This window comes from Heterodontus francisci, chromosome 5, assembly GCF_036365525.1.
Source record: "Heterodontus francisci isolate sHetFra1 chromosome 5, sHetFra1.hap1, whole genome shotgun sequence".
Lineage (NCBI taxonomy): Eukaryota > Metazoa > Chordata > Chondrichthyes > Heterodontiformes > Heterodontidae > Heterodontus > Heterodontus francisci.
The window spans coordinates 151,432,506-151,460,212 of NC_090375.1; the positions used below are offsets into that span (position 1 = coordinate 151,432,506).

At 42.7% G+C, this 27,707-nt stretch overlaps 1 protein-coding gene across 3 annotated transcripts in view; it reads left to right on the forward strand.

Annotated features, from left to right (window-relative positions):
* Positions 1-1,657: 1,657 nt before the first annotated feature.
* fbxl2 (F-box and leucine-rich repeat protein 2) overlaps positions 1,658-27,707 on the forward strand; it is a 305,824-nt gene continuing 279,774 nt past the window's right edge. The window contains exons 1-2 of one of the 3 annotated variants that reach the window (XR_010975078.1): positions 1,658-1,993; positions 13,250-13,311. Coding sequence is in view for 2 of the 3 variants with exons in the window: in XM_068032240.1 (XP_067888341.1) it covers positions 1,964-1,993; positions 13,250-13,311 (92 nt within the window). In the remaining variant the exon portion in view is untranslated. The remainder of the gene's footprint in view (positions 1,994-13,249; positions 13,312-27,707) is intronic. The other 2 variants (XM_068032240.1, XM_068032241.1) reach the window with 2 other exon arrangements.

Sequence of the window (27,707 nt, forward strand, 5' to 3'; positions counted from 1 at the left end):
TCTCTTGTTTCTCTGATTTCCTTTTCTTTTCGTTCGGAAGGCAGCTATCCTGCCATTTTTTGTGAAGGGTAGGTCGTGCCTCACAAACCTTATTGAGTTTTTCGAGAAGGTGACCAAACAGGTGGATGAGGGTAAAGCAGTGGATGTGGTGTATATCGATTTCAGTAAGGTCTTTGATAAGGTTCCCCACGGTAGGCTATTGCAGAAAATACGGAAGTATGGGGTTGAAGGTGATTTAGAGCTTTGGATCAGAAATTGGCTAGCTGAAAGAAGACAGAGGGTGGTGGTTGATGGCAAATGTTCATCCTGGAGTTTAGTTACTAGTGGTGTACCGCAAGGATCTGTTTTGGGGCCACTGCTGTTTGTCATTTTTATAAATGACCTGGAAGAGTGTGTAGAAGGGTGGGTTAGTAAATTTGCGGATGACACCAAGGTCGGTGGAGTTGTGGATAGTGCCGAAGGATGTTGCAGGGTACAGAGGGACATAGATAGGCTGCAGAGCTGGACTGAGAGATGGCAAATGAAGTTTAATGCGGAAAAGTGTGAGGTGATTCACTTTGGAAGGAGTAACAGGAATGCAGAGCACTGGGCTAATGGGAAGATTCTTGGTAGTGTAGATGAACAGAGAGATCTTGGTGTCCAGGTACATAAATCCCTGAAGGTTGCTACCCAGGTTAATAGGGCTGTTAAGAAGGCATATGGTGTGTTAGCTTTTATTAGTAGCTGTACAAAACTCTGGTGAGACCGCACCTGGAGTATTGCGTGCAGTTCTGGTCACCGCATTATAGGAAGGATGTGGAAGCTTTGGAAAGGGTGCAGAGGAGATTTACTAGGATGTTGCCTGGTATGGAGGGAAGGTCTTACGAGCCAAGGCTGAGGGACTTGAGGTTGTTTTCGTTGGAGAGAAGAAGGAGGAGAGGTGACTTAATAGAGACATACAAGATAATCAGAGGGTTAGATAGGGTGGATAGTGAGAGTCTTTTTCCTCGGATGGTGATGGTAAACACGAGGGGACATAGCTTTAAGTTGAGGGGTGATAGATATAGGACAGATGTGAGAAGTAGTTTCTTTACACAGAGAGTAGTAGGGGCGTGGAACGCCCTGCCTGCAACAGTAGTAGACTCGTCAACTTTAAGGGCATTTAAGTGGTCATTGGATAGACATATGGATGAAAATGGAATAGTGTAGGTCAGATGGTTTCACAGGTCGGCGCAACATCGAGGGCCTGTACTGCGCTGTAATATTCTATTTCTAATTCTAATTTGCACCTCCTCTAAAGACTTCTTTTGTTTCTCAACTTGTCCCATCATCACTACTGTTGGTCTTGCACTATGAAATCTTTTGCTATTTAATCTCTCCTGCACCCAATCATGGACCTTCTATTTTGTTCTTTTTCCCACCTTCTCCCTTTCACTTGCTTAAAACCTATCACATTTCTAACTTTTCCCAGTTCTGATGAAAGGTCTTTGACTCAAAACGTTAACTCTGCTTCTCTCTCCTCAGACGCTGCCAGACCTGCTGAGTATTTCCAGCATTTTCTGTTTTATTATAAAGGATAAATTGCAGAAGGGAGACTTACGTTTGACATTTTTCCGTTGATTTTTCTTCCAACACTTGGGGAATTCAAGAAGCGCATTTAAATTTACTCAGTTGGACAGATGAGGACAGACAGAAAAAGCCAAAGAAACCCCAGGCGTTGTATTCCCGGCTAAATGACGTCAGGCGTGTCGCCTGCCTCTTCAACTTTAAAAAGTGTTTAAAGAGACACGCCCTGCCTGCCCTGGAAAATGTTTTTAATTTTGATGACGGCTATGAAGGTGTGGAGGGTAAAAGTGGCCGGTCTTTAATAAGCTTGTGTGCTCTGTTGGTGGTTTAACGGTGTGACGTCAGGCGGCGGCGGTTGGGGTTGCTGTGTCCATGTTGGATCCGGGAGCGGCCGAGACCCAGACTCAGACCCGGAGCCATGAATGGCATTACCCGGGGCCGCTTTGAGGTGAGTCCGTGTCCTTCCTCGCCGACTGCCCGCAGAGGTGCGGGGTGGTGCTGATGCGTTGGGGCCTGTGCGATGGGGGTGAGGCTGAGCAGGGACTCGCTCCCTTTGCCTGTCCGTGCGCTGCAGCCCCGCTTCACAGGAGTGGCAGCTCGGGCCGGAGTGGGGAGGAGGGGAGACAATGGGGTTCGGCCCCAATCACCAGGGGCACGAAAGAAAAGCGGAGAGGTTGGGGTTGTTGTGTGTGAACCGAGAGGTTTCTTGGATGGCTGGGTGTTTACGTGTGTGTGGGCTGGGGAACTGCAGAGCGTCGCTTCAGAAAAGGAAGCAGCTGATTGTAAAACAAGTGTTTGGTGCATTGTTGCTGCCCCAGACGCCTATCTGCTTACTGAGTGTGCGGTTGGGTTTATATAAATTCACATACGCCAGAGAATAATTGAAGTTTAGTGAAATTCTCCGTAATTAAGATCTGTCGATGCATTTTCACATATTAAGCTACACCCTCAAACTTAAAACTACTATGCGACATTGCCCTTGTTCTTTGTTTCATTTGAATGGGCGGTTCAAATGTATTTTCAGAGGATTTCTGCATTTTTTTAAGCTGATAGTATTGCACTATTGTATCCAGTAATTGAAGTTACCAACAGTTTGTTTTACATCCACCAAGACTCTGGGTGGGATGGGGAGGGGTGTGGAGCCTGAATGTTGTTAAGGGGGTGTTTAGTATGATATATTTTAATGTGCATGTATGAAACTATATCATAAAGATTTTGACCACTCCCAACACCCAAAATTAAAGATGGTTTGTTGACTTGCAAAACTACAGTAGAGTTTTTGGCCTTTCATAGCTTGTTCTTTTTTATTGCTTGCTTTTTGCTGCTTCTGCCTTTATACTTAGCCACTTTGTGAGCTCTCCGAGTGAAGGAGTGTTGAATTTTCATGTAGATGACCTGTGCACCTTTGAAATGTAGACATAGAGCAGTTTACCAGTATTAATGAGCATAAATATGCCTTGCTTCCTTTAGTGGACCTTTTGATTTTCCCTTCCTTGGATTTGAAATCTGAAGGAGGTGGTGGTGAGGGGAAACTGTATGACTGCATCAGTGCAGTACAAAGAAGATATTGTGATAATTAGTCAACTAAACTTGTATTTTTTTCTAAACTACGTAGGAACAGGAGTAGGCCATTTAGCTCCTCAAGCCTGTTTTGTCATTTAGATCTGATCTGTCTTCTGTGGACAACCACTTGATATCTACTTAGTACCTCCCACAGCAGCACAGCTGAGATTGAGAATTCAGTGTGTAGGTACCAAGTGTCACATGTATATCCCAAAATATTTTTGAAAAGAAATCTCATCTCTACCATCTCTGTAGGGATCCAATTCCAATGATTTTAGCACTTTCTCACTGAAATAATGGTTCTCCAGTTTTGAATTTACCGCCCCCCCCCCCCCCATTCAAGTTCAGGCTGTGTCCTCTGATTTCACTAGTCTGGACAAGGTGAAAGAGCTTGCTGTAGTCTGCATTATCTCGTCCTGTTGAAATCCTAAAACCAGAGTCACATTACCCCTCAAGCACTTTTTCCAATGAGAGCATGCCCACGTTACATAATTGCTCCAAATAAACCAGCGCCTCCAACCCCTCAGTCCTTCTGGTTGTTCTCCTCTTTATCCTTTCAATAGCTGTAATATCCTTTTATGTACTCGGGCAGCCAGAACTGTACACAGTATTCTACGTTCAGTCATATCAACGATGCATGAAGTGGCAGGATACCTCACTATTTTGGCTTCATATTGACCTTTAAAATATTCCAACATATGATTTGCATTATTCATTGTCATTAGGCATTGTTGTGATTGACAATAAAACTGAAACAATGAGGATCCCCAGAGTTATAGTTTCTAGGCACATGATTTTCTTTTCATTTTGATAGACCTTGGATTGTTTTTGTCCCCTTGTGAGGCACTTCTCTATATTGAATTTCATCTGCCACCTGAGTATCCACTTCCCATGTACATACAAAATGTTCTGTAGCTTATCCTGTTCAGCTTTGCAGTCTACCACATTTATTAACTTTGTATCATCTGTAAATCTTGACAGTGCTTGTGACTCCTAGCTATCGATCATTTATAAAGGTATTAATAGATGTCCCAAAATAGACTGCTGTGGAATTCCCACTGGTTAAAATCTCCCCCAGACTGCAGACAGTCCCTGTACCACTACCCTCTGGGTTCTGTTGCTAAACAATTATGTGCCAGTTGTAAACTATTTCCACTGATTCCTGCTATCTTTATTTTCAGTACTAGCTCTTACTAAAATCCAAGTACTCGCATCCACTGCCTTACTCCATCAACCTCCTATATCACACCCTAAAGGAAAACCAGTATGTTAGATTGACAAGACCTCCCCTTCATGAAACTATATTTGCTATCTTTTTATGACTCTATTTCTGTCCAAATGGTTCATGATCTTATCTTGAAGGCTTTCCATAACTTTACCCACAGTGGACGTTCAACTCGCTTGGCTGTGTTTTCCAAGACACTTTTTTTAACTCTTCAAAATCTTTTTCCAGTCCCCTTCGATACCTCTTCAATATTCAGTGATTTCTGGAACATTTGTACCAAAGTTTCTGCAGTTTCCTTCCTTAGTTCCTTAAGAATCCTCGAACGTATCTTCTCCAGCAAGAGATTTATTTACCTTAACGATTCATGCTATTTGGTCACCTTTCTGGTAGTCATTTGAGAAGTGTTACAGCTTGCCTCTGCAACACCCTATAATTCCCTTTCCTGATCAAGGAAGTTGCCTGTCTCCTCCTTTATTTAAAAAAAAAACTGAAGGCAAAAAACTTAATTATGACTTTGGCTGACTGAACCATGTGTCTTCATTTACTTGGTGGAACAGAGTTCTGGTTTCCATTCTTTCTAGTGATATTCACCGACAAGCCTCCTTTGTCTGATCACTGATATCAGTGCTCAAACTTTGAGATCAATAGCAGGCCTTTATAAAGTCTTATCTGAAATTTTGCAGAAAGCAACAAACATTTGGTAAAGAATAAAAGGGGTTTCAAAAGATTAATAATTAGTTTGCCAATGTTGGAATAATTTTACTGGGAAATAAACAATATGTAGGGCCCTGTAGAGTACCTTGTAAATAAAATATTTTTTAAATCAAGCGCTTAAGAATGCATTTAGTGACCAAATACTTAATAGCAATTGCACCTGGAAAAAAGTTCTTTTAAAAAGCACCATTGACTTCAGGTTTTATTTACAGATCCCTCCTGATGGGTCCCACTCCAGCCACTTTTCTGGCAGGAACCTCAATTGAATATAATACAGGACAATCCTTTCAGTGGAGTACACATCTTTGGACTCTGTCATGTTCCAACACAAGACTGTGGTTTTGTTTAATTTATTGCATGGTTGGCCTTAGTCTGAAAGTGACTCTCTTATACCTTGGGGTTAGTACTACTAAAGCACAAAAATGTGGCTATTTTTTTAAAAAAGGTACATAACTACATCATCTATTTGTATTTATATATCTTGAATGTAGACAAAGAAGCTCAACAGAGCCTTAGTCAAAAAAATGGCAACCCAAAGGAGGTGTTATTAGGAAGGGTGAGCAAGTGCTTAGTCATAGAGATGAACTTTAAAGAATGTATTTAAAGTGAAGGAGGTGGAAGGGCTTAGAAAGAGAATTCCCAGGCTTGAAACCTTGCTGACTGACAGTATGGCTGACAGTTCTGAGGGGAAAGAGGGGGAAGACACCCAAAAGGCCAGAGTTCAGTGAGGGAGGGCTTGAAATTTGTCATTGGAAGGGTGGGCGGAGGGGGGAGTGGGGGGAAGAGATCCATGAAGAAACGTGAAGATTGAATACGTACGATCATTAAAATCAATGTTCATGTGATGAAATTAATATGCGTCATTCTTGGCAGGTGGGGCCCTGCATGACACAAGTAATCCAACAAAATTAATCAAGCAATATTAAGTAATGATACAATGAAGTTAAATAATGCTATTAATCCGACAATAATCATTCACAGTGTTTATCCGGTGATGCTAAATATTACTGATCATTCATTGCCATTACATAGTGCTGTTACTCCATTGGTGGTAACTTGTGTTATTAATCCATTGATACTAAATCAGACAGTTAATCCATCAATGTTAATTATTGTTCTTCATCCAACACAGTGGCATCCAACACAGGCGGCACAGTGGCGCAGTGGTTAGCACCGCAGCCTCACAGCTCCAGCGACCCGGGTACGGTTCTGGGTACTGCCTGTGCGGAGTTTGCAAGTTCTCCCTGTGACCTCTTGGGTTTCCACCGGGTGCTCCGGTTTCCTCCCACAGCCAAAGACTTGCAGGTTAATAGATAAATTGGCCATTGTTAATTGCCCCTAGTGTAGGTAGGTGGTAGGAGAATGGTGGGGATGTAGTAGGGAATATGGGATTAATGTAGGATTAGTATAAAATGGGTGGTTGTTGGTCGGCACAGACTCGGTGGGCCAAAGGGCCTGTTTCAGTGCTGTATCTCTCTATGACCTGTCTGTAGCCTTTAACATGGCTGACCACACCTTATTCTCCTCCAGCACCCCTCTATTTCCCACCTTGGTGGAACTGCACTTTCCTGGTTTCATTGTTATCTATCCAGCCGTCGCCGGAGAATTATCTGCAATAGCTTCTCTTTCTGCTCCTGCTCTGTTACCTCTGTTGTGCCACCGGAATCACAAATTCAGCCCATTGTGTCTGTGCTGGCTCTTCGAAGAAGCAATTCCCTGCCTTCTCGCTTAGTTCTGCACATTCTTCCTTTTCAGATGACAATTAAATTCCCTCTTGAATGCCTCAATTGAACCTGCCTCCACCACACTGTCAGATAGTGCATTCTAGTTCTTAACCACTCGCTGCTTTTAAAAGTTTTTCCTCATGTCACCATTGCTTTTTTGATCATAAGAGCAAAGAAATAGGAACAGGCGTAGGCCTTCGACCCCTCAGGCCCGCTCCATCCACCGTTCTGTAAGATCATGGCTGATGTGATTGTTGCCTTACCTCCACTTTCCTGCCTGACCCCATAACCCATGACCCTTCGTCGATTTTTAAAAAAATGCCTAACTCAGCCTTGAATATATTCTATGACTCAGCCTCCACTGTTCTCTGGGGAAGAGAATTCCAAGTCTAGAGAAAAAAAAAATCCTCCTTGCCTCTGTCTTAAATGGGAGACCCCTTATTTTTAAACAGTGCCCGCTAGTTCTATACTCTCCCACAAGGGGATACATCCTCCCAGCATCTACCCTATCAAGTTCCATCGAATCTTATGTTTCAATAAGATCACCTCTCATTCTTCTAAACTCCAATCTGTTCAACCTTTCCTCGTTTAAAAAAAAAACACCCTTCATCCTAGGAATCCGCCGAGTCAACCTACTCTGTACTGTTTCCAATGCAATCATATCCTACCTTAAGTGAGGAGACCAAAACTGTACACAGTACTTCAGATGCGGTCTCACTAAGGCCCTGTGCAGTTGTGGCAACGCTTCCCTACTTTTATACTCCATCCCCCTTGCATTAAAGGCCAAATTTCCCTTCCCAATTACTTGCTCTACCCGCATGCTGACATTTTGACATTCATGTGCCAGGACACCCAGATCCCTTTGAGCCACAGATTTCTGCATTCTCTCTCTATTTAAATAATTTGCTTTTTTATTCTTCCTGCCACAGTGGACAAGCTCACATTTTCCCACATTATACTCCATCTGCCAAATTTTGGCCACTTATTTAACTTACTTCTATCCCTTTTCAGACTTTGTGTCCTCTTCACAACTTGCTTTCCTACCTATCTTTGTTATCAGCAAGTTTGGCTACCACACACTTGGTCCCTACATCCAAGTCATTAATATAGATTGTAAATAGTTGACACCCCAGCACTGATCCTTGTGGCACTCCACTAGTTAAAGTTTGAACCTGAAAATGAGCCATTTATCCCGACTCTCTGCTACCTGTTAGTCAATCCTCTATCCATGCTAATATGTTACCTCAACACCATGAGCTCTTATCTTGTGTCGTAACCTTTGATGTGGCACCTTATTAAATGCCTTTTGGAAATCCAAATACACCACAACTATCCATTATCTACCCTGCTAATTACTTCCTCAAAGAACTCTAATAAATTTTTCAAATGTGATTTCCCTTTCACAAAACCATGTTGACTCTGCCTGATAGTATAATGATTTTCTAAAGGCTGCATCTGCTGACAACGCAACCACTAGGTGGTGCTGTACTAGCACATGTGCACATATAGTCCCCTAAACTGAAATGTCACTCTCTGTGACATTCAGGCAGCTGCCAGGATTAAAGATGGCACAGCTCAATTTATCACAGAAAAACAAATTCAATCCGAAAATCCCTTCAGTGGTTGCTATCGCTGCCTCCATCCCATCCCCAACAGTCCCCCGTTCCCTCCTGCCATTGCGCTTCTCTCTATAGGTCCCTCCTCTCCCTCCGTCGTCTCGCTGCTGCCTGCCTGCTGCCTTCCCTTTAGCATGCGCTCCAGCCTCACTGCTCCCCCCCCCCCTCCCCCCCGGCAGCTGCTTACTCCAGACCTCACCACTGCTCCCACTCCCCCATTTCTCCTCGGCCGATTGTTCCCCGTTCCTTGCTTCCGGTCCCCCCCCATGCCACCCTGCTCTCCAGCCGCTCGCTCCTTGCTTCTCTTTCCCCCACCTCCCCCACCCAGATGCTAGCTCCAGGCCGCGCTGCTTCCCCCTCTTGGCCACTCACTCCCCACGCTCGATTGTTCTCCGCGCGCTGCCGAAGAAGCAAGGCGGCTGCGTGTGGTGATGGTGTGATGTAGGAGCGAGTGGCTGGGGGGGGGGAGGGGCGGGAAGCGGGGAACAATCGACCGAGGGGAGCGGGGGGAAGCAGTGGCGAGGTCAACAGCGAGCGGCTGAGGTGGTGGAAGTGGCCGGTGAGGGGGAGAAAGCGTCGAGGTCTGGAGCGCGACCAGTGGGGCGGGAGCGAGTAGTTGAGTGGGGGGAACGAGTGGCGGGGATCAAGCTCCAGCCTCAAAGGCCCCCATTCAGCTGCTCATGTTGGCGTTACGCGATGACGTTTTCCCACGCACGCGCCAGTTAGTCCTGGCAAGACGGAGGCTGCGCATGCACGGCCTCTCACTGAGAGCAAGAGACCGTTTGTGCATGTGCGCAGCTTGGAGCACTCTTATGACGTCAGCGGGCCGCTGTGTTGTCAGGAGTCACTTTGTTTTCTAAATGTCCTATTACCTCCTTAATAATGGATTCCAGCATTTTGCCCATGACTGATGTTAGGCTAACTAACCCATAGTTTCCTGCTTTCTGTCTCCCTCCTTTCCTGAATAGAGGTGTTACACTTTCAGTTTTGCAATCCGCTGGGACCTTTCCAGAATCTAGAAAATTTTGGAAGATTACATCGCATACATCCACTAGCTCTGCAGCCACCTCTATTTAGACCCTAGGATGCAAGCCATCAGGACCAGGGGACTTGCCAGCCTTTAGTTCCATTAGTTTTCCCAGTACCTTTTCCTTAGTGATTTAAGTTCCTCCCTTTTCCTTCTTGATTTTCAACAATTCTTGGGATGCTTTTTATGTCTTCTACAGTGAAGATTGATGCAAAATACCTATTCAACACTTTGGCCATTTCCTTGTTTCCCATTATTAAATCCCCAGTCTCACCCTCTAAGGGTCCAATGCTCACTTAAGCTACTCGTTTCCTTTTTTATGTAATTGTTGAATCTATACTTGGTCTCCTCCTATTTCTCAACTTTGTTTTCAGTCCCCACAAATACCATTCGTTATCGACCAACTCCATCCCTTTGAGACTGAACCAGACTGTTTGCAACCTTGATGTCGTATTTGACTTTGAGATGAGCTTCTGACCACACATCTGCATTAAGACCGCCTATTTCCACCTCCAGAACATTGCCAAACTCTGTCTCTGCCTCAGTGCATCTGCCACTGAAACCCTCATCCATGCCTTTGTTACCTCTAGACTTGACTACTCCAATGCACTCCTGGCTGGTCTTGCAACTTTTACCCTCTGTAAATTTGAGGTCATCCTGCTGCCTGTGTCCGAACTCACACCAAGTCGTGTTCACCCATCATCCATGTGCTCATTGATTTACAGTGGCACCCGGTTAAGCAATGCCTCAATTTTAAAATTTTCATGCTTGCCTTCAAATCCATCAATGGCCTTGCCCCTCCCTGTCTCTGTAATCTCCTACAACCCTGAAATATCTGTACTCCTCCAATTCTGGCCTGTGCCTTCAGCTGCGCAGGCCCTAAACTCTGGAATTTCTTCCCTAAACCTCTCCGCCTCTCTACCTTTGCTCCTTCAAACTTACACTCTTTGGCGAAGCTTTTGGTCATCTGCCCTAATATGTCCTTATGTGGCTATTTTGTTTGATAGCACTCTTGTGAAGTAGCTTGGGATGTTTTACTATGGTGAAGGCACACTTGTTTAAACAAAAGTTGTTGTTGTCATGAAGAAGGATCCCCATCTACCTCTGCAAACTTTGGTGGATTATGGTGATTAAATTCCATAATCTTTCTTGAAGGAATATTGTAATCCTTAGATAAATCATTTCCTCTAATTCTTGTGAAGGAGTAACGTCCATTGCTGACCTAAATCAAAATGTATTCAGGTCTGATTTACCTTAATTTCACTTTATCAGAATTTTCTTCGATGCGCTGAGGATGTCTTATGTGAATCTTAGGAGGATGTGTAAGGAAGGAGGAGAGCCTGCATAAAATTGCACATTTTTTTTTTTCCAGTTTTCTCCCCTCTTGCCCCGGAACCCCTTTACTTTTGGTGAGACCTGTGCCGTGGTTACCAATCATGCTCTGGCACCTCTCCCAGGTGACTTTCTTTGTACATGAGACCAGCTGCGAATTTTTGGCAGGCTATATTACTAGAGTATAGCACTGAGCAGGATTGGAATTTGACCTGATGTCCACGTGTGCACTTTTGAGAGCAATGATTATCTTGTTACTGGTGGGATCTTTTGTTTACTTTGACCCTGTCTTAGTTGAGTCAAGGCCAATTTTATTGCCCTCAGCTGCTACCCTGGCTGAGATCAGCTATTTCAGTTCATCCTGAGAATTGCACTTCGGACCTTGTGGTGTAAGTGCTAATTCATGGGTTTGTGGTCCTTCATAGGTAAACGATGTATATCTGGCTAATAGCTATAGTCGGTAGTTCCAAATATGTCATGAATAACTCTGATACTCCACTATGTTGACTTTTTTTAAAATCCAGATTTTGCTAAATATTTTAGTGGCTTCCTTTGGAATTTTAATTTGTCACCTTGCATTTAATTAATTACACTAATGAATGTGAAGCTAAGTGAGATAATCAGGATTTTGTTCAAATCATATAATTTGTGTGCCCTGAAGTAAGATAGTAACAGCCTCTGTACTCCATTGACCCATATCCTTTCAGTATCTAGAGGAGTTCCTTTCCAATCAATCTAAAATCTAAACTCTTAAAGATTGACCTATTATTTGTATCTATTTTGCTTCCGCCCACAGTTTTTCTTAATTGGTAGCTTGGACTTTAAGAAAATCTTTTGCAAATACTCAGTGGCTGATGTATTTGTGAACACTTCAGATTGATGACCTTCCCTGCCAACCCCCCCACCGACCCCCACCCCTTGCAGATTCTGTCTTACCTGCTGATTGTTTCCAGCAATTTCTATTTTTGCCAAATTTCCAGCATCTTCTGTATGTTGCTTTGTTTCCTTTCAGATTAAGCTGCTTTCTAGTTCTGCAAATAAATAGTTATATCATTGAGAAATGTAGCCATTCTGACATGTACAATAGTTCATAGAACATTTTTGAAAGTTCTCTTTTCTTCCAAGTTAATAGGGATTATAGGACCTATGACAGTATAGCACCGTTGTGTTTCATATATTGAAGTGTCTTGCTTCGCATGCAATTTTAGAACAATATGTTGTGAATTTAAAATAGACATAAGCCAGTGGTATATCTGGTTGGTGGGGGGGTGGTTGTGTGGTTGTTGGTGAACAAAAAGAATGAGAGCTTTCAGGTTTACTCATGATCTGAAATGGCCAAGCCATTGAAATTAAATTAGGGTAGTCTGGTTGTACATCATTTAAGGCTTTAACAATACCTGAGAAAGCAAGCACTTGGTCTCTGTTGCTCATTATTATGGGATATGAGCATCTTCCAGCATTGTCTGATCTGGACTGAATGGCCTCTAGCAAGAGGCCTATTGATGCAGAATATATAATACAAGTTGTTTCCCATATTTTAACTTTGGTTTCATTTTTGTCCAAAGGCAATATCTGGGCTCATTGCATAAAGTGGAAATATAGGAATATTTTTAGGAAGAATGTGAAAGGTTTGGAGAGGATACTGAAGAGATTTACTAGAATAACGCTAGGAATGAAGGATTACAGTTATGTGGATATACTGGAGAAGTTGCGGTTGTTTTCTTTAGAGCAGAGAAGACGAAGAGGGTATTTTATAGAGGTGTTTAAAGTCATGAAGGGTTTAGATAGAGTAAATAAAGATAAACTGTTTAAACTGGCTAAAGGGTTGATAACCAGAGAGCACAGATTTAAAGTGATTGGCAAAAGAACCACAGGTGACATGAGGAAAAACTTTTCTATGCAATGAGTGGTTAGGATTTGGAAAGCACTGCCTGTTGGGATGCTGGATATAGATTCAATAGTAACATTCAAAAGGGGAATTAGATGAATACTTGAAGGATTTAAAAAAAGGCAGGGACGGGGGAAAGAGCAGTGGAATGCGATTAACTGGATTGCTCTTTGAAGGAGCCGGCGCAGGCTCAATGGGCCAAGTGGCCGCCTCCTGTGCGATCCTGAGTTGTCTCATTTGAGAAAACATCATACCAAGAACCCGTGCAGTTTATTGGATTGTCTAAGTATTAGGCTCTAAAGATATTTCAAATTCTTGTGGACTGCTTCAGTGTCTCTCAATTTGTTAGTCATATTGTAATGTGCATTTTGCCTTGGTGTAAACCGATTGCTTATAAATTTTGGGTCATTGGTTTCGTGGGCACACTTGTGGAAATTGCCATTTGCTATTAGTACAAATAAATTGGGAATGAGAATGTTGATCTTGAGTGTATTGAAACATAAAAATACATTGTAAATTGTCAGGTTAACTGGATTTGGAGTGTATTAAAAGTTGATTTGAAAATGTTTCATGTTCAATATTGGCTTTCTGATCATTGTATTTTGATTGGCTTAGGTTTTCTCAAGCAACGATGAATCACTCATAAATAAAAAGTTACCCAAAGAACTTCTGTTGAGGTAAGAATGTGATTTTTTAAGCAGTTGTCCTCTATTTATAAACACTATTATGTGTGTAAGCCAAAAATACATCTGTGCCTCATTCTGTTGTATATTGCACATATAGGTTTATATATTAATAAGTTTAAAACACATATTTACTATTTAATTTGGAAAGTGTTTCAGTCTTAAATATAACATGGGATTTATTTCTTCACTCTGGTTATGTGGAAGCTCGCAAAATGATGGTTCTTGTGTAGTTACCTTCTGTGGCTCATATTCTCTATCTTATGACATCTAATGCTTAAGTGCAGTTGAAATGTTGATTATTTAAAAATTTTTCCTGATTATTCCTGTGGGCGGTACAGTGGCGCAGTGGTTAGCACTGCAGCCTCACAGCTCCAGGGACCCGGGTTCGATTCTGGGTACTGCCTGTGCAGAGTTTGCAAGTTCTCCCTGTGACCGCGTGGGTTTTCGCCGGATGCTCCGGTTTCCTCCCACCGCCAAAGACTTGCAGGTGCTAGGTAAATTGGCTGTTGTAAATTGCCCCTAGTGTAGGTAGGGAATATGGGATTACTGTAGGGTTAGTATAAATGGGTGGTTGTTGGTCGGCACAGACGCGGTGGGCCGAAGGGCCTGTTTCAGTGCTGTATCTCTTTTTAAAAAAAAAAATCTTCAGACTTTTATCCTCCTCGAATGCAGCAACAGGTGTCTGTTATGTTTCTATTTAAGGCATTAGTACTGCAGTATCTAGGTCGAGATTTCCAGAGGAATCTGGACAGTGAGCGTTGGCAGGATATTTAACTAGCTGCATCTTCCATGCCCAATAATACTCTCAACCAGGGCCAGAAATGTACATTTTCTTGCAGGAGTGTTGAAGGTATTATCAGGAGTAGAATCTTGGCTGGTGGTACTTTGTCTTCATCTCCCTCTACCTCATAAAAATGTATATCTGATGTCAAAACCAATTGTGACCCATTTATATTGGGTCTCTACCTCTTTAGAGAAGAGCTGGGTGCCCTGATGGGAGTGGGTAGTTCTGCATCTTCTCTTTATTCGTTCATGGGATGTGGCTGGTGCTGGCAAGGCCAGCATTTATTGCCAATGCTTAATTGCCCTTAAGGTGGCAGTGAGCCACTACCTTGAACCACTGCAGTTTGTGTAGTAGGTGCTGTTAGGTAGGGAGTTCCAGGATTTTGATCCAGTGATGATGAAGGAATGGCAAAATATTTCCAAATCTAGATGGTGTGTGACTTGGAGGGGAACTTGCAGGTGATGTGTTCCCAGCTGTTTGCTGCGCTTGTTCATCTAGGTGGTAGAGGTGAATGAGCTTGGAAGGTGCCGTGGAAGAAACCTTGGCGAGTCGCTGCATCTTGTAGATGATGCACAATGCAGCCACGGTGTGTTTCTAGTGAAGGCAGCGAATATTTAAGGTGGTGGATGGGGTTTCGATCAAATGGACTGCTTTGTCCTGGATGATGTTGAGCTTCTTGAGTGTTGCTGTATCTGCACTTGTCCAGGCAAGATGATAGTATTCTATCACGCTCCTGACTTGTGCTTTGTAGATGGTGGAATGGCTTTGGGGAGTCGGGAGGTGAGTTCCTCGCCACAGCTTCTGACTTGCTCTTGTAGCTATAGTATTTATGTGGTTGGTCCAGTTAAATGTCTGGCCAATTTTGTCATGGCATGGCCCGTAACTGTGCAGTGGACAGGAAGTGCTGCATTCCATCACATGATCATATTTTCAGACCAGGATTTTAAGGCCAAATGTAGTGTTCCAGATGTGATCCTTGCTGACATCAACTAGCTCATCGGAGACTAAGGAAGATGCTGGGGATCAGCACCACATCATGTGGTGCATTTACTGATTGAGTTATTGGGAAGGCTCTGGTTATTTTTTAGTACTATAAAATAATTGCTAATTCACAATTGACTATTGCATTTTCTTGGCTTAAAGTATGAAGGCTTACTGGAATGCAATTCAGACCAAAGTGTAGGTTGTGCCAGTGAAATGGTTAACCTGTACTCCTTTTGTAGGATGTTGTATTAAACATAACGTCGGGCACATTTTTATATGTATGAAACTAAGGTAAATGGGAGGCACATAAATAGTGCACGGAAATAATTAACAGGCGATGGAGGACTATTGCGTGCTTCAGCAGCAAACCTGTCAAATTGGGTAATTTTATTGGTCGTTTTATTAAAATAACAAGTTCATAAGCTTTACACTTCTTGTTAATTTATAAGAGCAGTGTCACAAATTATTGCTGTCATCTTATTCTTCCCTATTGCATCTGATGTGTTCTCCTGTATTCTCCAATTTTGCAGTTCTCTGTTCTGTTGGTTAATGCTTTAACTTCCCTACAATGCTGAAACATTAGATCTAAAAAGTTCCCTATGTTTAATAACAGAGGAAGAGACAAATCTGCATGACCACCATCTTGGCAGTTGGAGGCTACAATCCTTTGGGAAAGACTACAGTGTTAGAATATCATAGTACCTGTGTTAAAATTTTACTTACTTTGGTTAGAATTAAGAGATTTTAAAATTCTAGTTGCCACTGGGATTTCATTTCCATTTAAATTGATTTAAGTAAATTCCTCAGTTTTTTCCCCATTAATTATTATGAACGTTCCTTTCATCTTGGAATGCTGAGCACGATTCTAGAATCCATGAATAATTTGTTTTTCTCTATTTGGATCTGCAGGTTAGAATGTTCACATGTATTCATTATTTCTGCATGTTGTTTACCTTTGTAACAATCTCTAAGTATTGGAACCCGGGGTGGGTGTGGTTTGAGGAGAGGTGGCGGCGGTGGTGGTGGTGCAGGGTGCTGTAACGTAAAGAACTATACGTTATGGCCTGTATAAGTAAATTTTGATCAGAAAATGATGAACTAAAATGTTTTAACTATTAATTGCTGCCGATAAACACCCCACCTCCTCCATCAACTGCAGCTATCATAAATGGGATATCAACTAATAACTGAACATTCATAAGTGTGAAAAAATACTATAAGTAGTAAAGTTATTGACAGTTTAAAGCCATGCAGTGTCCACATCCATGGCAACTTGGCTGAGGCAGAGGAAAAGTGGGACAAACAAGCTATTGCCAGCAATTAAATAAAGATCTTTATTCCTTCCACCAGAAATCTTGGTTATTTTTGAAAATATAACCACAAAAATTAATGCATCCAACATATTGAGGCAGTAGTCCTTGAAACCTATAATTTAAAACAACTTGCATTTATATAGCACAGTTAACTTGTTAAGAACCTTGGGACATTTTACTAAGAGTGACATCAATAAACCGAGCCACAGGAGGAGATATCAGAAAATGACCAAAAGATTGATCAAAGAGGTTGGTTTTAATGAGCATTTTAAAGAGAGAGAATTAGAGGCCAAGAGATTTAAGGAGGGAATACCAGAGCTTGAGGTTTGAGAAACTGAAGGCATGGCTGCCATTGGTGGAGCAATTATTATTAGGGATATGCAAGAGGCCAGATTTGGAAGAGCGCAGAGATTTCAAAGGCTTGTAGGGCTGGGGTGACTACAGAAATGGGGAGGGGCAAGGCCATGGATGGCATTGAAAACGAGGAAGAGAATTTTAACTTTGAGGTAGTTTTGGGTCAGGAGCCAGTAAAGGTAAGCAAGCTCGAGAATGATGGGTGAATAAGATTTGGAGTGAGTTGAGTTCTGAGCATGTTTGTCATGTGGAAAATGGGTGGTTGGCTAGGAGAGCATTGAGGTAGTCAAGTCTAGAGGAAACAAAGGCATAGATCAGGATTTCAGCAGCAAATGACCTGCAATAGGCTCAGTCGAGTGATGTTAGAGAGGTGGAAGTAGATAATGGAATGGATATATGGTCGGAACTCATCTCTGGGTCAGACATAACACCAAGGGTGCGAACTGTTCTCAGCTTAAGATAGTTGCGAGGGTGTCAGCCCTGGCTCAATTGGTAATACTCTTTTATCTGAGTCAGAAGGTTGTTGGTTGAAGTCCAGCACTTGAGCACAGTACTCAAGGTTGGCGCTCCACTGCAGTACTGAGAGAGTGCAGCCCTGTCGTAAGATAGTCACCAAGACATCCAATAGGGAATTCAGAAGAAACTGCTTTATCTGAAGAGTGTTGAGAATGTGGAACTTGCTACCACAGGGACTGGTTGAAGTGAGTAGTATAGATCCATTTAAGGGGAAGCTAGACAAGCATAGACAAGGACAAAACTAAAGGCTCTATATCTGAATGTACGTAGCATTCGAAACAAAACAGATGAACTGATATCGTAAATAGAAACAAATAAGTACAATCTGCTAGTCATTACAGAGACATGGCTGCAGGATGACATAGATTGGGACCTGAATATTGAATGTAACATGACAGTTAGGAAAAGGTGGAGGGGTGGCTCTGTTAATTAATAGTATTAGCGCAATTAGCTCACCAAAGCCTTTGACCTCGTCAGCAGACGTGGTCTCTTCAGACTACTAGCCAAGATCGGATGTCCACCAAAGCTACTAAGTATCATCACCTCATTCCATGACCATATGAAAGGCACAATTCAGCATTGCGGTGCCTCATCAGACCCCTTTCCTATTCTGAGTGGCGTGAAACAGGGCTGTGTTCCCACCCCAACACTGTTTGGTATCTTCTTCTCATTGCTGCTCTCACATGTGTTCAAGTCTTCAGAAGAAGGAATTTTCCTCCACACAAGATCAGGGGGCAGGTTGTTCAACCTTGCCCGTCTTGGAGCGAAGACCAAAGTAGGGAAAGTCCTCATCAGGGAACTCCTCTTTGCTGACGCTGCTGCATTAACATCCCGCACAGAAGAGTGTCTGCAGAGACTCATCGACAGGATTGCGGCTGCCTGCAACAAATTTGGCCTAACCATCAGCCTCAAGAAAACGAACATCATGGGACAGGCTGTCAGAAATTCTCCATCCATCAATATCGGCGACCACGCTCTGGAAGTGGTTCAAGAGTTCACCTACCTGGACTCGACTATCACCAGTAACCTGTCTCTCAATGCAGAAATCAACAAGCGCATGGGAAAGGCGTCCGCTGCTATGTCCAGACTGGCCAAGAGGGTGTGGGAAAATGGCGCACCAGCACAGAACACAAAAGTCCGAGTGTTTCAAGCCTGTGTCCTCAGTACCTTGCTCTATGGCAGCGAGGCCTAGACAACCTGTGTCAGCCAAGAACGACGTCTCAACTCATTCCATCTTCGCTGCCTCCGGAGAATCCTTGGCATCAGGTAGCAGGACCGTATCTCCAACGCAGAAGTCCTCGAGGCAGCCAACATCCCCAGCATATACACCCTACTGAGCTAGCGGCGCTTGAGATGGCTTGGCCATATGAACCGCATGGAAGATGGCAAGATCCCCAAGGACGCATTGTACAGCAAGCTCGTCATTGGTATCCGACCCACCGGCTGTCCATGTCTCTGCTTTAAAGACGTCTGCAAACGCAACATGAAGTCCTGTGACATTGATCACAAGTCGTGGGAGTCAGTTGCCAGTGATCGGCAGAGCTGGCAGACAGCCATAAAGGCGGGACTAAAGAGTGGCGAGTCGAAGAGACTTAGCAGTTGGAAGGTAAAAAGACAGAGGTACAAGGAGAGAGCGAACTGTGGAACAGCCCCGACAACCAATTTATCTGCAGCACTTGTGGAAGAGTCTGTCACTCTAGAATTGGCCTTTATAGCCACTCCAGGCGCTGCTCCACAAACCACTGACCACCTCTAGGCGCTTACACATTGCCTCTCGAGACAAGGAGGCCAAAGAAAGAAAGCAAAGAAATTAGCGCAATAGGGAGAGATGACCTAAGTTCAGGAAACCAGGATGTAGAAGTGATCTGGGTAGAGATGAGAAATGATAAAGGCAAGAAGTCATTTGTGGGAGTGGTGTACAGGCCCACTAACAGTAACCACACAGTAGGACAGAGTATAAAGGAAGAAATAGTGGGAGCTTGTCAGAAAGGTATGGCGATAAACATAGGGGATTTTAATCTACATATAGACTGGAAGAACTGGATGGACAAAGGCAGCCTAGATGAGGAGTTCATGGAATGTTTTCATGATAGTTTCTTAGAACAGCATATTCTGGAGCCAACCAGAGAGATGACTATACTAGAATTGGTATTGTGCAACAAGATAAGATTAATTAATGACCTCATAGTGACAGCGCCCCAAGGGAGCAGCAATCATAATATGATTGAATTTTACATTCAGTTTGAGGGAGAGAAGAGTGGGTCTAAGACTAGTTTAATGAAAGCAATGTGAGCTGAAGTGAACTGGCAAATTAGGTTAAGGGATAGGTCAATACGGATGCAGTGGCAGACATTTAAAGGGATATTTCAGAATACACTGAATAGATATATTCCAACGAGAGAGAAAAATTCCAAGGGGAGGACCCACTATCCGTGGTTAACTAAAAAAGTTAAAGATAGTATCAAACTTAAAGAAAAAGCATATAATTGTGTAAAGATCAGGTCAGATGATTGGACAGAATATAAAAAACAGCAAAGAATGACAAAGATTGATGAGGGAAAAATTAAGTATGAGAGAAAGCTGGCTAGAAATATAAAAACAGACAGTAAGAGTTTCTATAGATATTTTAAAAAGAAAAGATAACAAAGTAAGCGTTGATCCTCTAGAAAGTGAGTCTGGGGAATTAATCATGGAAAATAAGGAGATGGCAGATGAATTGAACAGGTATTTTGCATCGCTCTTCACTATAGAGGATACAAGTAACATCCCAGAAATAGCTGTAAATCAGGAAATGGATAGGAGGGAGGAACTCAAGTTAAATTATAATCACCAGTGAAGTGGTACTGAGTAAATGGTTGGAGCTGCGGGCTGTCAAGTCCCCGAGTCCTGTTGGACTTCATCCTAGGGTCTTAAAAGAAGTGGCTAGTGAGATATTTGATGTATTGGTTTTAATTTTCCAAAATTCCCTAGATTTGGGGAAGGTTCTATTAGGTTGGAAAATACTGAATGTAACACCTTTTATTCAAAAAGGGAGGGAGACAGAAAGCAGGAAACGACAGGCCAGTTAGCTTAATATTAAAAATGTTTGAAGCTATTATTAAAGACATTATAGCAGGGCACTTAGAAAAATTCAAGGTAATCAGGCAGAGTCAATATGGTTTTGTGAAAGGGAATCCATGTTTAACCAATTTATTGGAGTTCTTTGAAGAAGGAACATGTGCTGTGGATAAAGGGGAACTGGTGGATGTACTGTACTTAGATTTCCAGAAGGCAGTTGATGAGGTGCCACATCAAAGGTTATTGCGGAAAACGAAAGCTGCTGGTGTAGGGGGTAACACATTGGCATGGATGGAAGATTGGTGAGCTAACAGGAAACAGAGTAGACATAAATGGATAATTTTCTGCTTGGCAAGATGTAACGAGTGGTGTGCCACGGGGATCAGCACTGGGGCCTTAACTTTTTACAATTTATATAAATGATTTTGATGAAGCACCAAAGGTATGGTTGCTCAATTTGCTGATGGCACAAAGATAGGTAGGAAAGTAAATTTATGAAGAGGACATAAGGCTACAAAGGGAGATAGATGGGTGAAGTGAGTGGGCAAAAGATCTGGCAAATGGAGTATAATGTGGGGAAAATGTGAAATTGTCAATGTAGCAGGAGGAATGAAAAAAGGCATATTATCTAAATGGTGAGATATAGCAGAGCTCTGAGATGCAGAAGGATCTGGGTGTCCTAGTGCATGAATCGCAAAAGGTTAGTATACAGGTACAGCAAGTAGTTAGGAAAGCTAATAGAATGTTATCGTTATTGCGAGGGAAATTGAATACACGAGTAGGGATGATATGCTTCAGTTATACAGGGCATTGGTGAGACCACATCTGGAGTACTGTGTACAGTATTGGTTTCTTCATTGAAGGGAGGATGTAAATGCATTGGAAGCCGTTCAGAGAACGTTTAATAGACTAATACCTGGAATGAGCAGGTTGTCTTGTGAGAAAAGGTTGGACAGGCTTAGCTTATATCCGCTGGGGTTTAGAAGAGTTAGAGGCAACTTGATTGAAACAGATAAGATTCTGAGGGGTCATGACAGGGTGGATGTGGAAAGAACAAATATAAGAAATAGGAGCAGGAGTAGGCTATTCAGCCCCACTAGCCTGCCCCGCCATTCAATAAGATCATGGCTGATGTGTCCCAGTCCTCAACTCCTCTTTCGGGCCTGCTCCGCGTAACGCTCGACTCCCCGAGATTTCAAAAATCTATCTACCTCCTCCTTCAATCCATTTAGTGACCTAGCCTCCACAACTGAGGTAGAGAATTCCAGAGATTCACCACCCTCTGAGAGAAGAAATTCCTTCACATCTCAGTTTTAAATGTGTGCCCCCTTATTCTGTAACTATGTCCCCTAGTTCATGATTCCCCCACCAATGGAAACATATTCTCAACATCTACCCTGTCAAACCCCCTCAGAATCTTATATGTTTCAATAAGATCATGTCTCATTCTTCTAAACTCCAATGAATAAAGGCTTAACCTGTTTAGCCGTTCTTGATAAGACAACCCCTTCATCCCAGGAATCAGCCTAGTGAACCTTTTCTGAACTGCCTCCAATGCTAGTATACCCTTCCTTAAATACGGGCACCGAAACTGTCCACAGTACTCCAGGTGTGGCCTCACCAACATGCTGTACAGTTGTAAACAAGAATTCCCTATTTCTAAACTCTAACCCCCTAGCAATAAAGGCCAAAATTCCATTTGCCTTCCTAATTACGTGCTGCACCTGCATGCTAACCTTTTGTGTTTCATGTATAAGAACACCCAGATCCCTCTGTACTGCAGTATTTTGTAGTCTTTCTCCATCTAAATAATCATTTGCCTTTTTATTCTTCCTACCAAAGTAGATGGCCTCACACTTTCTCACATTGAACTCCATCTGCCAAGTTTTTGTCCACTCACTTAACCTATCTATAACCCTTTGCAGATTCTTTGTGTCCTCATCACAACATGCCTTTCCACCTATTTTTGTATCATCACATTTCAATACACTACACTCTGTCCCTTCCTCCAAATCATTAATATAGATAGTAAATAGCTGAGGCCCTAAGACCGATCCTTGTGGCACCTCACTAGTTACAGCTTTCCAACCTGAAAAAGACCCATTGATCCTGACCCTCTGCCTTCTGTGTGTTAGCCAATCCTCAATCCATGCCAACACATTACCCCCAATACCCTGAGCTCTTATTTTGTGCAATAACCTTTTATGTGGCACCTTTTCGAACGCCTTCTGAAAACCCAAATACGCTACATCTACCAGTTCCCCTTTATCCACTCTGCTTGTTATATCGTCAAAGAACTGTAACAAATTTGTCAAACATAATTTCTCTTTCATAAAACCATGTTGGCTCTGTTTGATTGCATTATGTTTTTCTAAATGTCCTGCTATTTGTTCCTTAATAATGGACTCTAGCATTTTCCCAATGACCGATGTTAAGCTAACTGGTCTTGTTTCCTGCTTTCTGTCTCCCTCCTTTCTTGAATAGGGGTGTCATATTAGCGGTTTTCCAATCCGCTTGTACCCTACCAGAATCCAGTGAGTTTTGGTATATTATGACCAATGCCTCCACTATCTCTGCAGCCATTTCTTTTAAAACCCTTGGATGCAGGCCATCAGGTCCTGGTGACTTGTCTGCCTTTAGTCCCATCAGTTTGTCCAGCACCTTTTCCCTCGTGATAGAGATTGTTACAAGTTCCTCCCTCCCATTTACACCTTGCTCATCTATTATTTACAGGATGTTTATAGTGTCCTCCACTGTGAAGATCGATGCAAAATATTGGTTTAAATTATCTGCCATTTCCCTGTTCCCCGTTATTAATTCCCCAGTCTCATCCTCTAAGGGTCCCACACTTACTTATTTACCCTGCGCCCACCGCCGCTGCCACTTTACGAAGGGTGGCAGGGGTGAAAAACAGCCTGCACACCCGAGGCCAATCAAGGCCCTTAAATAACCATTTAATGGCCTTCGCCCGCCTCCACACAGATTTTACATGTGGCTGGTCGAGTACCGAAGAAGCTGCCTGGCAAAACCAGGTGGCTTTCAAGCGTCCCAGGGTGGCCCTCATGATCGGGCAACCTGTGCTACCCCAACCACCCCGCAGACCCAACACGCCCCCTTCACACACCAACTGATTGCCCCCGGCGAGGCACCCAAAATTTACTAACCTCACTATCTTCATTATGGGCTGCAGTCCCAGCAGTGGCTACCGCTCCTGGTGGCGCTGCTGGGACTAAGAGCTGCCAGCCCACTGGTTGGCCGGCAGCTCTATTAGGCGGCACTTCCTACCTCAAGCGGGTGGAAGTCCCGCCTCTTGCCGGTTGAAGCCTGGGGACCCGCAAAATAAGGGTCGGATCTCCGGGCGCGGCAGACGCAGGTTTGCCACCGACTTTTCAGTCATTGGCTGGCACCTGTCCGCCTACCGTAAAATCCTGGTCATTCAGTCTTTGAAGCTCTCTTCCTCAAAAGGTGGTGGAAGCAGTCTTTAAATATGTTTAAGGCAGAGGTAGATAAATTCTTGATAAGCGAGGGGGTGAAATGTTATCGGGGTTATGGACTGGTTAGGCCAAATGATCTGTTTCTGTGCTATATATCTTATGTAATCCTATGTTTAAAGAAAGAAAAAAAAATGCTATCTTTTGGATGAGATGTTAAACTGAGGACTCATCTGCCCTCTCAGGTGGACGTAAAAGCATCCATGGGACTATTTCTAAGAAGAGCAGTGTCGTTAGCCCTGGTGCAAAAGCAAAATACTGCATATGCTGGAAATCTGAAATTAAAACAGAAAATTCTGGAAATACTTAGGTCTGGAAACATCTGTGAAGAGGGAGTTAATGTTTCAGGTCTGTGGCCTTTCATCATAACTGGAAAAAGTTAAAAATGTAATAGGTTTTGAATGAGTGAAAGGGGCAGGTTGGGGAGAAGAACTAAAGGAAGGCCTGTGATAGGGTGGAGGACGGGAGAGATTACATGATAAAAGGTTTCATGGTGCAAGGCCAAAGGGAGTGGTAATGGGACAAGTAAAGAAACAGAAGATGTGTTTAGAGGAGGTATGAATGACAGGATCCTGAATAGCTGCTGTCCGAATGAAAAGTCAAGGAAATGAGAGGGCAAAGAAAATTGAAACAAAATGGGGGCAGAAGTTATGATCTAAAATTGTTGAACTCAATATTGAGTCCAGACAGCTGTAATATGCCCTGTCAAAAGATAAGGTGCTATTTGTTGAGTTTGCATTAAACTTCGTTGGAACGCTGTAGGAGGCCGAGGACAGAGAGGCCAGAGTGGGAGGAAGGTGGAGAATTAAATCAAAATTGATCAGCTATCTATGAAAACTTTCTGTCACAGCCACATCTCCTTCATTAGCAACTGTCTCCGGTTCCAACTTATTTCATGTGGATTCCAACTGAAATAGCACCCTTCGCGTTTTGAATCTATCCACGATCACAGACATCTTCTAGACATTCAGCATTCCTCGAACCACTGTTCTCACCACATCCTGAGATCCATGCTCAACGCCATACACCCTCACTCCACTCACTTTCTCTGAATAAAAGTTGTTGGTATAGGAAGGAGGTGCTGCTTTTTGTATCTTATTTTTTCTGCTTGGTGAGTGTTCATAGGCATTAATTAGGTGCACAGGTAGGTGATTGGTGAATTTAAGATTTTATACCTCTAAATGGGGGCAGTAGATTAGACCAGTACTGGGGAGATATAGGTACTGCATTAAATTTATAGCTTAACTGGTTAAACTACTTAATAGAACTACAGATAACAGATGAGTGATATTTCTAAACTTGAAATCTAATTAGTTAAATAAAATACAGGTGATGTGTGATCCACAGCAACCACATCAGTAAGTGCCTGCAGCTCGAGGAACTTCGGCTCAGAGTTGATGAGCTGGAGTTTGAGCTTCGGACTCTGCAATGCATCAGGGAGGGGGAAATTTACCTGGACATTTTGTTCCAAGAGGCAGTCACACTCCTGAGGTACTTCTGATTTGGTCCGCGGTCTGGGACTGCGAGTGAGGCAGGTATGGGGACCCAGAGGTAGCAATGGAGGAGCCTCAGCCCTTGCACTTGTCCAACAGGTCAGAGTAGGGAAAATGGCTTAAAACTAACAGAGGGGAAGGAGGATTTGGGTGAAGGGAGATTTAGAAATCCAAAGATAAAAGTTGAGGCAATAGAAAAGTATATTAATGTGCATAAAGACAAGCTGAGTGGGACAGGAATGAACGGAGTTTAATGCTAATAGTGCATCAGAGAGTCAGGTCCATGCAGGGAATAGTAGTTTAAAAAAATAAAATTGAAGTCACTTTAGCTGAATTCATGGAGCATCTGCAATAAAATAGATGAACTAGTGGCATGAATAGATAAATGGTTTAGATCTAATTGCCAGTACAGAGAAATGGTTGCTAGGTGACCAAGGTTGGGAATTAAATATTCCAGGTTACCAAATATTTTGTAAAGACAGGCAGAATGGAAAAGGAGGAGGGGTAGCCCTGATAAAGGATGACATAAGGACATTAGTGAGAAAGGATCTTGGTTCAGAAAATCAGAAAGTAGATCCAGTATGGGTGGAGATTAGAAATAACAAGGGTCAGAAAACACTGGTGGGAGTAATTTTATAGGCCCCCTAACAATAGTTATACTGTTGGACAGAGCATTAAACAAGAAATTATTGGAGCTTGTAACACAGGCAATGAATTTTCATATAGACTGAACCAATCAAATTGGCAAAGGTGGTCTGAAATAAATGCCTGCTATCCGACCCAAACCCAGTGGGACGCGACGACGTGTCCGGTTCGGGTCTAGTCAGCTTGCACTTCCAGGTCTGGCATTCGGGCTCGGATTGGGCCGGGTCGGACACGCTCAATCACAGGTAAGTGGCTCCAATGTTAATTTAATTTTTGGAATAGAAAAATGTTTTTTTTAAACAGTTATTTTAAGCTTGTGCAGATCAGCAACAAAATGAAAAACGGAAGTTAGTTAATTGACGGCCGAGCATGGGAAAAAATGGAAGGACTCGGGCCGGGTCGGGCTCGGGTCGGATGTGGTTCTGCCGGGGTTTTTTTTTTTTTTGCAGACCCGAGCCGGCCTTTAGTCTGAAAGATGAGTTTGTGGAATGCTTTTATGACAGTTTCCTGGAGCAATATATTGTGGAACCAACTAGGGTTAAAGCATTTTTAGTATTGTGCAATGAGGTAGGGTTAATTAGTAATGTCATAGGAAAAGATCCACTGACAAATAGTGATCACAATACAATTGAATTCCACATTGTTTGCAAATTACATATTCCAATCTCAAACAAGAATCTTAAACTTAAAGCCAATTACGTAGGTATGAGGGGAGAGTTGGCTAAGATTGATTGGGTAAATGTTCAACAAAAATACATTCTGTTGAAAAACAGAAACTCAGTAAGAAGGATCCATCCATGGCTTACTAAGGAGGTTAAGGACAGTATTAGATTAAAAGAAGAGGCTTGCGTTGTAAAGAATAGTGGTAAGTATGCAGATTGGGAGTATTTCAGAAACCAATGAAGGGCCACGAAAAAGTTAATTAAAAAGGGAAAAAAATAGAATGAGTGTAAACTAGCTAGGAATGCAAAACAGATTGTAAGAGCTTTTACAAGCCTATAAAAAGGAAGAGAGTAGCTGAAGTAAACATTGGTCCCTTAGGAACAGAGACAGGTGAAATTATCATGGGGAATGAGAAAATGGCAGAGACATTGAACAAATACTTTCTGTCTGTCTTCAGAGTAGAAGACTCATGTTACATACCAGAAATAGTCTAGGGTCTAATAAGAATAAGGAAATTAAGGTAATTGATAGCAGAGAAAAAGTACTGGAGAAATTCAAGGGCCTACATCCTCGGGTTCTAAAAAAGATGGCTGCAGAGATAGTGGATGTGCTGGCTATGATTTTCCAAAATTCCTGAGATTCTGCAGTGGTCCCAGCAGATTGGAAGTTGGCAAATGTCACAATGCTATTTAAGAAAGGAGGGAGAGGGGGGAAAAAAAGGGAACTAAAGGCCAGTTAGCCTGACATCAGTCATCAGGAAAATGTTGGAATCTATTATTCCGGAAGTATTAACACTTAGAACTTAGAATGCACTTAGAAAAGCATAGCATGATTAGAACAAGCTAGCATGGTTTTACGAAAGGAAAATCATGTTTGACAAATTATTTAGTGTTTTTTGAGAATGTAACTTGTAGGGTAGATAAAGGGGAACCAGTAGATGTAGTATACTTGGATTTCCAAAAGGCATTCAGTGAGGTGCCACACAAAAGGTTAATGTGCAAGATAAAGGTGCATGGAGTTGGAGGTAATATATTAGCATGGATAGAGGATTGGTTAACAGGCAGGGAGCAGAGAGTAGGGATGAATG